The sequence below is a fragment of the Bos javanicus genome, chromosome 2 (genome assembly GCF_032452875.1).
Source record: "Bos javanicus breed banteng chromosome 2, ARS-OSU_banteng_1.0, whole genome shotgun sequence".
NCBI lineage: Eukaryota > Metazoa > Chordata > Mammalia > Artiodactyla > Bovidae > Bos > Bos javanicus.
In genome coordinates, this window is record NC_083869.1 from 113924920 (window position 1) to 113940306 (window position 15387).

Consider the following 15387-nt stretch of genomic DNA (forward strand, 5'->3'; position numbering starts at 1 on the left):
TGCTTCAGTCGTGTCCAACTTTGTGCGACCCCATAGACAGCAGCCCACCAGACTCCCCTGTCTCTGGGATTCTCCAGGAAAGAACACTGGAGTGGGTTGCCATTTCTTTCTCCAGTGCATGGAAGTGAAAAGTGAAAGTGAAGTTGCTCAGTCGTGTCCGATTCTCAGTGACCCCATGGACTGTAGCCCACCAGGCTCCTCCATCCTCGGGATTTTTCAGGCAAGAGTACTGGAGTGGGGTGCCATTGCCTTCTCCAAACCCATTACACATTAACATAAAATTTTTTTCTCATGAAAGATGACACTGTTTTCCAAAATTGTAACAGATGCTTAGAAGATTGACATTTTTTACATTTTCACAAATCTCTTTGATGTCTGTTTCAGTAGAACATATGATTTCATCTATATTGGATTTGGTCTGTTGTGATATGTTGCTTTGGTTAAAAGGTATCAAGGAAATCTAGACTTAAATATATGTGAAAGAGGAGGGATATTTTAATAGCATTTTCATATAATTGTGGCTATTCTTCTTTAATGCTTTCCCCAAATTCAACAAACAACAGTTTGGTTAAGGTTAGCTACATATCAATAAACTCATTATGCTTTGTTACATTAAAATACCTTGGTCTATCTTAGATTTAAGTGTATCTTTATTGGTGAGTGATTTATAACATAGGGTTTTTAGAAAATGTATCATGCAAATCTTCCCTAGGTTGACACATTTTGTTATAAAAAATCAAAAGCAACACATTCATTAATATAGCCACTGATCTCCTAAGAAAAGTCTTTAAGTTTAAGGATTCTGTCAAGCTCAGAGTGAGAAATAAAAGTGTTTGAAAAGTTTACTTTTTGCCTGAAAGCTCAAATACATCATTGTCAACACATACTGCTAGTTGTCTTCCTTAAAGCAATAAGCTAACTTCATTCATTTTTTTGAGAAGATGTCTGCCAAATACGAAAGTGTGTGTGGCAGTGGAAAAAATGCATAATTACTAGTACAATTTGGTGCTATTGTTTACTGTTCTACTGTGTCAGCAGACTTATCCAACCTTGTTTTTGTACTTTGAGTGTGTTTGTCAACACAGTAGAGAAGACCAAATAATGTCTTAGTATTTTTGTGAAAGCAGTGTTTACCTTATGCCATGCACCTCCTCAAAGGGTGCTAGAGGCCTTCAGAAGTTCTGCTGTGGACTGAATTAGCATAGCCATTGCTGGAGATCAGGTTGAAGTCCCTGCCATGGGGATGTCAATGTAGAGTCTTACAGTCATCTTTTTTTTTTTTTTTTAATTGGGGTAGAGGTAATGTTGAGTTAGCTTCTAGTGTACAATGAAGTGAATTAGCTATTTGTCCACATATATCCCCTCCCTCTTGTTCCTCCCTACCATCAGCCCCCTATCCCGCCCCTCTAGGTCATCACAGGGCACCAAGCTGAGTTCCCTGTGTTTTATAGCAGGTTCTCACTAGCGTACTAGTTTACACACAGCAGTGTGTATATGCCAATCCCAATTTCCCAAGTCACCCCATGTCCTAAGACACATATTATTTAGTTTATGTCTATAACAGACAGTGTATTTAAGGTGGAATCGTAAGAACATCATATTTATATATGAAAATAACATTGCATTTATATATACAAATATAAGAACACTGCATTTATATGTATAAAGAGCATTGTATTTATAGTAAAACATGCTACAAGACCACGCACAACTTCAGTATCTGGTCACCCTTTGTCACAGGATATTTGCTGTTCTTTAAACCACAAAATCAGTTGTATAAAGAAGAATCACTAGTATGATGTCCAATGTTGATTGTCATTTACATTAATAAGGTGAGTGATACACCAAAATTTAAGCCTGGAATTTATTTTTGTTATTTAGAAGTCATATATCACATATTATATAAATACATGAAGTTATTTGTGCCATGCATTCATTCCTAATATCAGAGGATAAAAGAGTTTTCTGTTTTTTGTTTGTTTATTCTATTTTTGACATCATAACATGAAGTTAAATTTTTATTCCCATGGTAATAGTTGATCCTGTATATCAAATGCCTTTCCCTCTATTTCTTGGCAGATGAATTTTTATGTAATAATTTTTAAGATACTTAATTAGCATATATTACTTGTTAAATAGATAAAATATGTTCCTTTATAAACATATACTTTAATTCTCTTTTATGTGGAATCAAGTATCTTTTTTTTTAAAGCACACCTTCATATTCAGCTAAGGTGATGAAGATCTTAAGGGCATTTCGAAATCATGTGTTTTAATAAAAGAGGCTCTCAAATTTAAAAAGCTGTTAATGCTACAGTATGCCATGTTGCCGTGTAAGAAACTAACCATGCATTACAGCACTGGGGGCATCCCTGCGTATGAGCAGTGTGATTTAAATTCTCTCTGCATAAGAAAGTCGGAGAAGGCCATGGCAACCCACTCTAGTACTCTTGCCTGGAAAATCCCATGGGCGGAGGAGCCTGGTAGGCTGCAGTCCATGGGGTCACTAAGAGTCGGACACGACCAAGAGACTTCACTTTCACTTTTCACTTCCATGCACTGGAGAAGGAAATGGCAACCCACTCCAGTGTTCTTGCCTGGAGAATCCCAGGGACGGGGGAGCCTGGTGTGCTGACGTCTATGGGGTCACACAGAGTCGGACACCACTGAAGTGACTTAGCAACAGCAGCAGCATAAGAAAGTGGAAGCAAGGGAAAGCCCAGCCCTCAGATACTCAGAAGGAATACAACCGGTACTCCTAACCGCAAGTGCATGGGATTCTCTTTCTCTTGTATGCAATGGATTCTTTAATTTTCTACCTTTGACATTGGATTATATATTTTATCCATCAGGTTGCCACCTCACTTTTATCTGGGTTTTAGATCTTTACCAGAATTCCAGTATTCCCAAGGAGAATCACCAATTACTCCAGCATCAATAGTTTTACTATCTGACCCTTCAGATAACACTAGAATTTGGTCCATAACTAAAGGATGCTAGGATTCATTCAGTACCATACGAATGCTTGCTTAGAGGAATGCCCCTAATGGAGATGAAGAGAAAGAAGTATGTCTACTCCCAGGATGGAGTTTTGCATTTGATTTTCTTTCTCCACTGTCACAAAGTGATCACATAATTGATCAGATTTGTTTCATCTTTCAGCATCATAGTGACAGTGCCTGGGTCTGTGGGCTGATGGGTTCTCATGGATCTATACAAATGCTGTTGTTCAGTCACTAAGTCATGTCTGACCCTTTGTGACTCCATGGACTGCAGCATGCCAGGCTCCTCTGTCCTTCACTATCTCCCAGAGTTTACTCAAATTCACATCCATTGAATCGGTAATACTATCTAACATCTCATCCTCTGCCACCCACTTCTTTTGCCTTCAGTCTTTCCCAGAATCAGAGTCTTTTCCAGTGAGTTGGCTCTTTGCATCAGGTGGCCAAAGTATTGGAGTTTCAGCTTCAGCATCAACACTTCCAATGAATATTCATGGTTGATTTCCCTTAGGATTGGCTGGTTTGATCTCCTTCCTGTCCAAGGGACTCTCAAGAGTCTTCTCCAGCACCATAGTTCAAAAGCATCAATTCTTCAGTGCTCAGCCTTCTTTATGGTCCAACTCTCACATCCATACATGAGTACTGGAAAAACCATAGCTTTGACTATACAGACCTTTGTCATCAAAGTGATGTCTCTGCTTTTTAATATGTTAAGTTTGCCATAGCTTTCGTTTCAAAAAGCAAGTCTCTTTTGACTTCATGGCTGCAAATATTTGATACTTAAAAAAAATAGTAGCACCAAAATTCCAAATGAAACTTCCACATTAACATGAATGAATATCTAACTAAATCAATACAAAATGTAACTAATCAATACAAAATGTAGGTCAATTTAATTAATTGTTAAGTTTAACATTAAAACAGTTTCATTACACCTGAAAATAAATTCCAGATTAGATTGTCTAATTCTATAAGGATTCCTGAGCGTGCATGCTTACTGTCTAGAAATCATAGCCAATCATGAATTAATTGGATTATTCACAGTCCAGTAATTTCAAAGCAAAATTACAAAAATGTATTCCAATTTTATATAATAAAATTTACATTTAATGTAGGATATGAGGGCATCAGATACATTTGCTATGATGTGTGATGGAAGCTTGAAAACAAAACATTTGAAATCTGTGAAGGTTTTAGCATAGTCCTGGCAAAACTGTGCCTTTATTACTCAAGCATCAGTTTATCTCAAATAGCAAATGTGTTATTTAAAAAACAAAATGCCTTCCCCAGAAATGAAAGTAGAGTTTGCAATCAGTATATCTTGGAGTATTAAATAAAAGGCCTTTCTGTGACCTCCATGTAGCACAAAGTCATTGATTAGAAACTTTCAGCAATGTGATTGACCAGGGAAAACCATATTGTGTACTGAAAAAATAAAACAAGATGGAGAAAAAATATGTCTCCCCAGAATTTGACTGATCTTATTTCTTTGACGCTAGATGAAAGTGTTTTCTTTAGTGAAAATGCACTAATCTCTTATTGCTGTGTAGATCCAGATTGAGAACAGTCATTTGTCTTTTCTTTCTGAAAGCAAAGAAAACCTCAGTGCTCATACTCGAAGCTGTGGATGCCTTGGGGATTCTCCTGTAACAACACCAAGGAACATAATCCTGAACAGAAATTAAATTCACCCTAAAGGGAAGATGGAAAATGATGGCGAGATTACCATCCTTTAAAAATGCAATGAAAGATTGTATCCAGTAAGCATAAAAAGAAAGATAGTAGTTCTTTCTTCTTAAGTAATAAAGTCCAGTTGGCACTTCCTTAATAAAATCATAAGATGATGATGAATTACTGGCCTGGAAACATCACAGAATAATATCTTGATGATAGTTTATTTTAAGGAGTTAAAGTTAATGTCTCCTTTCTCCTTCCTTCCTCCATCCCTCCCACTTTCTCACCCTCACTTTCCTTCCTTCTTCCTTTTTTCCATTGTCCTCTTTCATTCTTTCTGTCCCTGTGTATCTCCCCCTCCTTATTCTTTCTTGTTTTTTTTTTTTTTTTTTTTTATATTTAACCTTCACTAAAATTGCAGAATTAACATCAACTTTTACCTCTAGGTTTTTGGTAGCTTATTACACAAAGACAGGTTTTTCCTTAGGTGTACAAAGAATAAGTAATTTCTAGCTTATAATGACTCTCTTAATGAAATGAGTTTTTTTTTAAGGGGAGGAAAGCCGCACTTTAGATCTGTTTTGAGGCATGTCTCCATTGTTTGTGGTCCTCTAAAGCCTTGGCAATTTTTTATATTAACAAAGTTCAGAATGAAAACATTGTTTTCAGTACTATAGATCCTAAGCCCCACTGTTTAAGACTTAAAGCACAGTGTATTTCCAAAGGTGAGTGAACTGGACAATTTAACTTCGATATCAGCTCTACTGCTGCTGCTAAGGCTCTTTAGTCGTGTCCGACTCTGTGCGACCCCATAGACAGCAGCCCACCAGACTCCCCTGTCCCTGGGATTCTGCAGGCAAGAACACTGGAGTGGGTTGCCATTTCCTTCTCCAATGCATGAAAGTGAAAAGTGAAAGTGAAGTCGCTCAGTTGTGTCCAACTCTTCGCAACCTCATGGACTGTAGCCTACCAGGCTCCTCCACCCATGGGATTTTCCAGGCAAGAATCTCTAAGAGACTCAGTTATAAAAACAGTATCTTTTCTAGGATTTTCAAGACTTTTTCAGAGCGTTCTTTTGGCCAAAAAAAAAAAAAAAACCTTTGGGTCCAAGATCATAATGGTTTGTTTCACCAACCTGGTCTCACAAACAACATAAAAGATTGCAAATGCATTTAAGTGAAGGACCAGGTGAAATGGAAAATAAGAGTGAAATGAGTATGCTAAAAATAAACCAAAAACTCACAATAAACAAAATTGTCCCTATGACATGATACCATTAAGCAACAATGGAGTACGTGTGTGTGTGTGTGTGTGTGTGTGTGTGTAAACACAGAAATGTGTTTATTGTCTGCATATGCATGTGTACATAATGAATCTATAAGTAGTCATCTCAGCCTGTCACTGCCACTGCAGGTGATGTCGTAACCCATGTGAGCCATGTTGGGAATGGACTTTAAAGCCACAGAATGTCTGGCCTGTAAGGGAAGCCACCCTGTATGACTGGCTTATGGCTAAATTGCAGTCCCTAAAGGGGTGGTGGATGAACCAAGACATGATCCCGACCACTATCCAATGAGGGTCAGGCAAGGCCTTTCTGGGTCATGATGAAATTGGGAGTTTGCTTGGATTTTGGTAAGTCTCAGTCTGTGTATTAGAGATATCAGCGTCTATGCTTGAAAGATGCTGATTAAGTCTGAGTCTGACGGGAAACCTAGCAGGGGAAGTTAATCCGTAGGTACGCCGGGTAATATGAAAGGCATGGGATTGTGTCCCTCATCGGATAATCTCTTCCACATACACTTTAAAGGAACCTCATAGTAAAAAATATTATTTGCTATCCTTTTCAAGGAAAAAAAAATGTCTAATTTTCTTCATGTACCTAAATGTGTTAATGGCATAAAGGGATATATGGAAATATTGGCTCATTATAAAAACATGTCAACCAGGATTCCAATAGATGCTTACCTTTACCTTTATTTTATAAGATAAAAGATGATTCTTTAAGACATGCAAGGACTTATGCCTCCTGGGAAGTTATGTTCATTTATAAGTTAGATTATGTCAACGTGTGGTACACTTAGATTTGAACACTCATATTTTTAGAATGTGTATGTAGGTACTAGAATCACCTGCACAATACCCTCAAATATGTCTGAAAATTAGTGTCCTCAGTAGACCATACATTCTGCACTTCTTGGATGAAGGGAACTCTTTCCATCCCCCAAATTCTAATCTCCAGAGTATCCTGACAATGACCTGGGTGGCCAATCTAGGTTCCTTAAATAAAGGAAGAGTTAGGAGAAGGCTTTTTAATTTTGAAAAATAATATTATTATAAAAGATTGCAAAGGTCTCAGAAGTATCTATAAACTTAAAAGCAAATGAATTTAAATTAGGGAAATGATACGTTGAAAACAGTATATCGTGAAAATAGCCAGCACAAGACAACTTGAAAATCAGAAAGCTAGAAAATAGAAAAAGAAGGAAAGAATAAGAGAAAGAAGAAAAGATAAAATGAAAAGAGGGCACGATAGAAGAAAAATTTGGAGAAGGTAGAAAGACATTTTAGGACATAGGAGAACCATGGACCAAAGCTGAAAATGAAGCACCAAAAATTGGCTTTTTAACCAATGGGATGTTGTGTCAGTCACTTAGTCGTGTTCAATTCTTTGCAGCCCCATGGACTGTAGCCCCCCAGGGTTCTCTGTCCATGGAATTCTCATGTGCAAGAAAACTGGAGTGGGTTCTGTTCCCTTCTCCAGGGGATCTTCCCAGCCTAATCACTCTGTAGAAACTCATTGTAAATAGGATAAAGTGGACAGGGAACAAAGCCTTGACCTTAAATGATTTGTTCTTTATTCCCAGGAGCTGATCCTCATGAACAAATTTCGTTTTAATCTGTTGTTATGAAATTGTTTCATCACTTGCCAATGATTAGCATACATCAGAAGAATTCAGTGCATTGAAAGAACCTGCTGCAAAACCAAAAAGAAAGTCTGAGAGCCGGTTCATCACTGCAGACTTTGCTCAGCTAATGCTTTGTCTTTCCTCCTCGTTCACAGAACCGAAAGTAAGCTGCAAACTAGGGCGGTCGGCGTCCACATCAGGTGTGCCCCCTCCATCTGTTACTCCTCTCAGGCAAGCCAGTGACCTGCACCAGAGCCAGGTACCATCATCGTTAGCCAATCGTGATTGACTTCCTGTGATGCGACATGCCAAACGCTTTCCACCTCTGTCTGTCGTGTGTTGCTGTAACGACTTTTGCATCTGCTTTTATTTTTCTATGTGTGGATGGGTAGGGGTTGGGATAAGCTGTGGCCGTCTGTGTTTTCATCTAAAAAGGAGATTCCTTCTTCCCTGTGATTGGTGCAACTTTCTTTGCTGTTTGTTATCAAATCGTTTTTGTCTCTGGTTCCCATCGTTCTGTAATATAAATGTAAACTTGTACTATATGTACTGGCTTAGTGGTTGTTTTGTTAAAATTCTTTCTCTCTTCCATGTTTTGTGTACTTTTATACCGTCTCTGAAAATTTATCAACATTTGAATGTTTTTTTTTTGTTTTTTATGTTTTGTCCACAACACTCGCACAGATGTTGTCAATGAATTTGTACATATTGTTTAGTTCTTAACCTATGATACTGTAATATTTGTGGCCGTTTAACTTTTATTTTTATTTCGCTTGGAGCATGATTGTAAGATACAGTGAATATTGATGTCCTTATAAATATTCCTATAACAAGTCATTTGGATTGAACATGGCAGCTAGTCTTTTTTTCTTAGCTCATAAGGACAAACTGACCAACCACATAATCTAGATATTACCAAAAACTGTAGAAAAACAAGGCAATCTTTAAATAAATTACTTTCTCTCTTACACCAACAGTATCAGAAATGTTCTCAGTAAGGGAATTTAAGTGTTTATGCATGGTAACTGAGATCTCTATTATCATTGGAGAAAAGAGGCGAGAAATAAAGACATAAGCTACAGTATCATTTAACCCTTTATAGTACAATATGTTGCTCTGATGTTCACTTGGTTACATAACTCTGTATGGGAAATTTAGTATGGGGAAAAAATCACTACACATAAATTCTCTACCTATAACTCATCCAATAGGAATTCAATACAATGACTTAATTTGTGAAGCTTAATTGTGGTTACTGTTAAATATTATGGGTGTTAAATAGGATAATGCTATCCTGCAGTAGTTTTTCTCCGCTTCTTAGCTTTAATCTTCACTTTCATAAAACTCTCTGAAATTGTAAATTAAAAGACTAATAATGATACCTCCATGGGAACTGTCCATTACTGATTAGAAAATTACATATTCATCAATTATGTAAAATGTCAAGCTATTTTAAAAACATAACCAAGCAAACTAATTGCATTTTTTTCTAATGGAATACAGGGTGCTTTTTTAGTATTTTGGCCTCACTTAAGTAGTCACAGGATTTGATTTATGAATATATGTGATATCTACAAACCCAAGAGATGAGAGGTTTCTCTCAAGGGGGTGTCTCAAGTGCCACTTAGAATTTTTTGTGTCTTATTTAAAAGTTTAAATGCCTTTACAACTAATGAATTCACCTCAAATGCTTTTTCAGTATAAAAGAAGTAGAAACAAGAAGACAATGAATAAATAAATAAATAACACAACTAACCTCACTAAGATAAACTGCCATCTTAGTTGATTAAAACTATTGCAAAATATTACACTTGTTGATTTTCTAAAGCTTAAAATATTGGATACAGAAAGGAGAGAGCTTTAGTTAACTGGCAGAGGATTGCATTAATACAATCAACTTTCCAAGTGCTTATACCTTAGTATTACAAGACTTTGGTAACATAGAGAGGTTTTGTGGTCTTTGTTCCCTTTGCTTTTTCGGCTTATTATCTTTGTAGCTGTTTCATCCTGAGCCCCTTCAATGCTCAATGAAAGGGTTCTTGGGGGTAACTTCCAGAACAGAAACAAGGTGCAATCTTTGTGTCTTTGCATTATCAGCTCTTCATTTATCTGATGGGGTGTTCTTCATTCTTCAACATACAGCAACTAGAGAAAGGCCCTCTTGGTACTTGTTTGGTGCACTTTTTCTTTCCAACCAGGAGAAATTCTGGCACCCAGCCATGTTGTAGATAGGTTGTCAGGACTGCAAATTAGAAGGCTGACCTCTGTGACTCTCTCCTGTGTGTTGTGACTAGATGTAGCATTCACCTCTTCCATATTCTGAGCTAATGAGGTGAACATGGCTTAGAAGAACCCTGCTCTGCATTGCTACAAATTGGAACTGAACTGAAGTTGAGTACTTTTTGAAGTCCCTCTTCTCACCTCATTCCCATGCTCTTGCCTGAGATGTCACCTTAAGTTACAACAAAGATGACCCTGTCCTTTGCTTAGTCACCCAAGTCCACCCTTTGCCAGTTTCACCCAAGGTGAAAGACATTTAAGCACACTGGATATTCGTACACAAATTAGGAGATGGAACACCTAACACTGTCACACAAATAATTACCCTGGTCACTTTTTTAAAAGTGTTTTTCCAACACCAGAATTCCTGATAGCTATTAAAACACAGAAAGCTTAATAGAAGATGGATAAACTTCTTACTAGGAAATCTTTGGAAGACCATGTCATCTTATACTTTCATCTTGTACTTTCAAGCAAACAAAAATAATCAGTGAGCCCTGAAATAATTCCAGTGGTGCTTATCTACTGATGAACCTGGCTTTAAGAAGAGATGGGACTTTTCTTCTCATAGAGCAGGAACTGCGTGTGTGTGTGTGCTTCGGATTGTTAATGCCTTACCTCTTTTCAGTTTCCTCAGTACTGATTTCTCACTTACCACTTCGGATCATGGTTAGAGCTTTCTGAGAAGGATTGCAGGAGGAAACAGAAGGGCCTAAAGTTACTCCAGCAGAGATGGGCAGAGGTGACCAAAACGGATGGACCCTTAGCCCTAGGAGCCTAGACCAGAGATGATGGACCATGCCAAAGAATCTAGAGATAATAGTGATTGACTGACCCACAGAGGAGCATGAGGCCCTTGGTGATTGCCCTCCAAGGCCATTGATATAAAAAGTGGAGGTAGTGTTTGCTTGGTTTTGCAGTCTCTTTTGGCTTCAGGTGGTAAAACAGGCACAAGATTTGTAGAAATATACTGGAACTTTAAAAAACGTTTAAAAGAGGAAATGGGAAACTCAGGAAAGAAACATGAGTTCCAAAGCATTTACAATTTTTATACAACAGATACTCTTCTCTGAAATGCAGAGAGAAGAAAAATAGATCTTTTCTTTCTTAATTCACTCCTGAATAAATAGAGCAGTCATGGGACAATTAGCAAAAAGTGACATTTCCTTGAAATTTCATAGCAAGGCAGCCACATACTTTGGCATTTGTCATAATGCAGGTCTTTGGAAATTAGATGGAATTTCTGCAACTGCAATGACAAAGCTATTTCTTTTCTTATTGATAAGAGCAAAACTGTATAGAAGTCATGTTTTGAAGTTGGATATTATCACTTTCTCGTTTTCTTCTGTCGTGAAGTAGAAAGCCTGTGCTCAGAGGGAAGAAGTGTGAGCGCTATTAGAGACAGCAGATTATGTTCACATTATCCCTCCATCTCTGACCTGTGTCATCAGTGAGCCCCATTTCATTGGAAATGGGTCACCTCCAGCAGCCGGTGAAGGAATAGAAAATAAGGAGCACGGCCATGAGAAAATCAGACCGTCTTTCAAGAAGGGAGCAGCTAGAGTGTCTTCAGACAGAAGCACCCACTGTCTTTGGAAAATTGTTCCTAAGAAATGTTTGTACGTATTTTTCTGGGAACGAAGGAGTTGAGAACCACATTTTCCGTCTCTCTCTCACACACGCACACACACAAACAGACACACTTAAGCACACACATCCACACAAACTCTCACATACTCACACAATCACACACACACACACACACACCCCACACACATACCCACTCACAAACATATGCACTTTTTAATTAACAACTCCCCACGTAAAACCAGGGAGTCACAGAGCTAACAGTGACCTAAGTGTTGAACAGAAAACTCACTTTCTCTCTAAGGTTTATTGTTCTAAACTAGATCATATCTGATTTTCCTTGATGTTGGGGAAGGGTGACAAAGGCCATCTGTCATTTCCTTTGGACCTACAGTTTGAAATCTGGAGGTCCTGAATTTCCATGGGAATTTAAAACTCACCCCCCAAAGCCATTATCTCTTGTTCTCTGGACCCATGTGGGATGAGAGCTGCCTTCTCACCCTCCAGCCGAGCCATTGCCCAGACCAGATCCTGCTGTGCGCTTACAAGCTGTTATCCAGGCAAACAAGCCCAGTCCCTTTCAACTTGCCCCTTCAGGATCATTTCTCAAACGGTTATTTCTTTTGATGCAGTCCTCTGGACTCCCCCCAAGCTCCTAACATCCTCCTTGAGCTTGATGACTCTGCTGAGGCCTAATGAGAGCCTACCCAGGTTGCCTGCTGAGCAGAATTCCTTTTCAATTCCCATGGGCTCCATGGCTGTGTCTGTATGCCGGCATCTGGCTAGGTTTCTGAGATAATGGAAGATGAATGTGTTAGCATCTACAGCAAGACACACATCCAGGTGTGTTTCTAGATGTCACTCATGTCACAATTGTTTTCTAGATACATTAAAAAAGACTTAATCACCCAAAGATAGAGATCAGGAATCCGTACCTATGAAAGACTAGGATTTAAGATTTAAGTAGATTCTGTAACAAGGACTTTGCCCAACTTAGTGTGTGACACTCAGTGGCTTTCGTTGACCTACTAAATACCTCTCTTGATAAATGTCTCTTTCTATATATCCTTGAAAAAATGTGTTTCTCACGCAATCCAATGTAATCTTTCGCTTGGCCTTGAATACCTTCAAAGTCGTGGGATGTTTCTGCTGGTCCCACAACCTCAGTGATGCTTTGCCTTAAAGCTTTGAGAAGACCCATGCTCTTTCTCAGACTGTGTGTGAGTTCTAGGCTTTCATTTGACTCTCAGACAATCAGCACATTTGCACACAGAACCTGTAGGAGCCTGGAGAGCATGAGAAAGACTAAAGACAAAAGAAGACTGAGCATAGTAATGTAAATACACAAGCAAGGGCAGAGCAAGGAATTCTAGTTTCATCTACTCGGTGCCCACCCACGTTTCTCAATAATGTAAGCTCAGAGGGTATGTCCTTAGTTAATGTCACCCTGTGTGCATTGTATCAGGTGGAAAAATGAAAATAAAGCTCTCGATTAGCTGAAGTTAAAGTATCCCACAATGTGAGAGCTCTGAGTTTTAGTTTTATTCGAGGACTTACTGAGAACTATATCCTGTGAGTTATAGCTGCTCAGATGAATCTGAGGAACTGCTCCACAGAAGAAAATGGAGGGGCCAGTACACATGTGATTCTAGCAGAGGGGGGAAATGCCATCTAGGAAACATCTCAGAAGAACGTTACTGCTAGTCCCGAAGAACGGATATCTCAGTTCATGATTTTAGTTCTTTGCCAAGAAAGTGAAGATGCAAGAATCCAGGTTCATAAAAAGTTTCTCTTTAAGCATTTATTTCTATGGGGCTGATTTGCCTGTTTTCCCATGACACAGAGTGTCTCATTCTGATCTTCACCCTGAAAGCAATTCAGGGTGTGTTGCAGGTCAACGATGACAGTGGCTAGTGACTTCATCATTGCATGGCAGTACCCGAGGATGGGTGACATTCCTTGCTTCACAAGTTCTAAGAGTAGAACATTTTCAGTCCTCTTTAGAATTCATGTATATCATTAGTATAGATGTGACTTGTTTTGCCAAGACCAAAATTCCTGCCCTGGGTTCTGGAACATGTATGCCGTGAGATTTTGCCTGATCAGTTTCATATACACTGTTAAGTGCCCCCGTCGAGTAGTTAAGGTTTTGTGTGAGATGGGAGAAAGCAGTATTAGTAGAGAAAGGGCAGAATATGTGGGTGGAGAGCACGTGGCACCCCAGCTTAACCTGATGAAGGGGCCCTTTTTCTACCATCCCTTGCTCAGGTGTTGAACGAACTTTTCTTCTGTTTTTGAGACCCTGTAATTTTCCAGGTCCTATTAGACCTGAGCTAAGAGAATGTTTACATTGCATTTGTACCTGTACACAGCTGGTTTGATTGTATGCTCAGGGATAACATCATAGTATAGAGATGTTAAAAAATAAAAAAGCAAAACAGAAAGAGAACATACAATCAGGGGAAGCGGAACTCACTGCATTCTTTGCATATAGCTCCCCCACTGCAGAACCTCCTTCAGGCTATGCAATTGAGTTTTAAATAACTACTGTTGTTTGTTTCATTCTGCATACAAGTTAACCTGACGGTTATTTCCAAATATGTTAAAGCCTGATGGGAGGTGCTTGGAAAACCCCCGCTAAGTTTACTGTGCAATGTTCTCATCTTATTGGAGAAGGGTTTATCTGTACAAAGTTCAAACTGTAAAATAAAATGCCATCTTCACAAAGATTATGTTACAAAGAATTTATCGTTGTTTGTGATAATAATATTATTCACCAAAGAGATTGGATCTAGGCTTATCAAAAGTGGAATAAATTCATGTGACCAGTAGGAGTGTCAGTGGTTGTGTTGATCTATTGCTGTATATTATAGCATCATTGTATTAAAATAATGCACGTGCCAAAAAGTAAACAAAAGCTACTGTGTGCCCTCTGCAGTCTTGCCTGGTTGATTTATAAAAACGGTAGTGCCTTGTGGACCTCCCTAAATTAGTGTCATATTTAAAGACGAAGATTTTGTCACTACCTTTCAATAACAGGCAAATCCAGTAATCTGTGTCATGAAATGTTGGCATGATTTAGCTTCCATTTTCATACAAAGAATTCAGAGGGCAGAAACTAAGATTGCTTTCTGCAGTGGACCACAATCTGAATTGAGAAACTTCGACGTATTATGAAGGAACTGTGTGCTTGTGTATATTTCACATGGCAGAATATTTAGGATCACTTTTTAAAGGCCAATTATCTCAAGATCAGTCTCTCAATAGCCCCAATATTGAGTAGTATGAAACTAAAGAAACCCATCCTTTTACCCCGATTCCAGTCCCCCCACTCAGTAATCTTGCATTTACTCCCTTGGCGCAGGAGGCAGAGTATAACAAAACAAGAGAATGTTCTCTGAGAAATCTTGAACAAATTGACAAGTTAGAGTGAGGATAAGGAAAAATGAACTCTGAGAGTGCCTGCTACCTGACTTTGCCTACCTTTATCTGTGTATGCCCTGCTCAGCATCAAAGTTGTTGCCATAAACCACCAGGGCCACAGGAAAAGGTGTACAGTTGCTTAGGTATATAATCCAGCATTCTTTAACCCATGGGAAGGATACAAGGATTTCTAGGGTTCTTAGATGAAAGGAAAGGAAAGTGAAGTCGCTCAGTCGTGTCCGACTCTTTGCAACCCCATGAACTGTATAGCCTACCAGGCTCCTCTGTCCATGGGATTTTCCAGGCAATAGTACTGGAGTGGATTGCCATTTCCTTCTTCAGGGGAATCTTCCCGACCCAGGGATCAAACCCAGGTCTCCCTCATTGTAGACAGACGCTTTACCGCTTGAGCCACCAGGGAAGTCTAAGATGAAGTCTTAGATGAAGGTGCATGATAAAAATTATGTACCATTCATTGCCATTCCCGATGAGCTTCTTGTATGCCAGGCCAGTGA

At 38.8% G+C, this 15387-nt stretch overlaps 1 protein-coding gene across 2 annotated transcripts in view; it reads left to right on the top strand.

Annotated features, from left to right (window-relative positions):
- NYAP2 (neuronal tyrosine-phosphorylated phosphoinositide-3-kinase adaptor 2) overlaps positions 1-15387 on the top strand; it is a 315522-nt gene that overhangs the window by 251214 nt on the left and 48921 nt on the right. For both annotated transcript variants that reach the window (XM_061386621.1, XM_061386623.1), the window contains one exon: positions 7738-7841. In XM_061386621.1, the coding sequence (XP_061242605.1) occupies positions 7738-7841 (104 nt within the window). The remainder of the gene's footprint in view (positions 1-7737; positions 7842-15387) is intronic.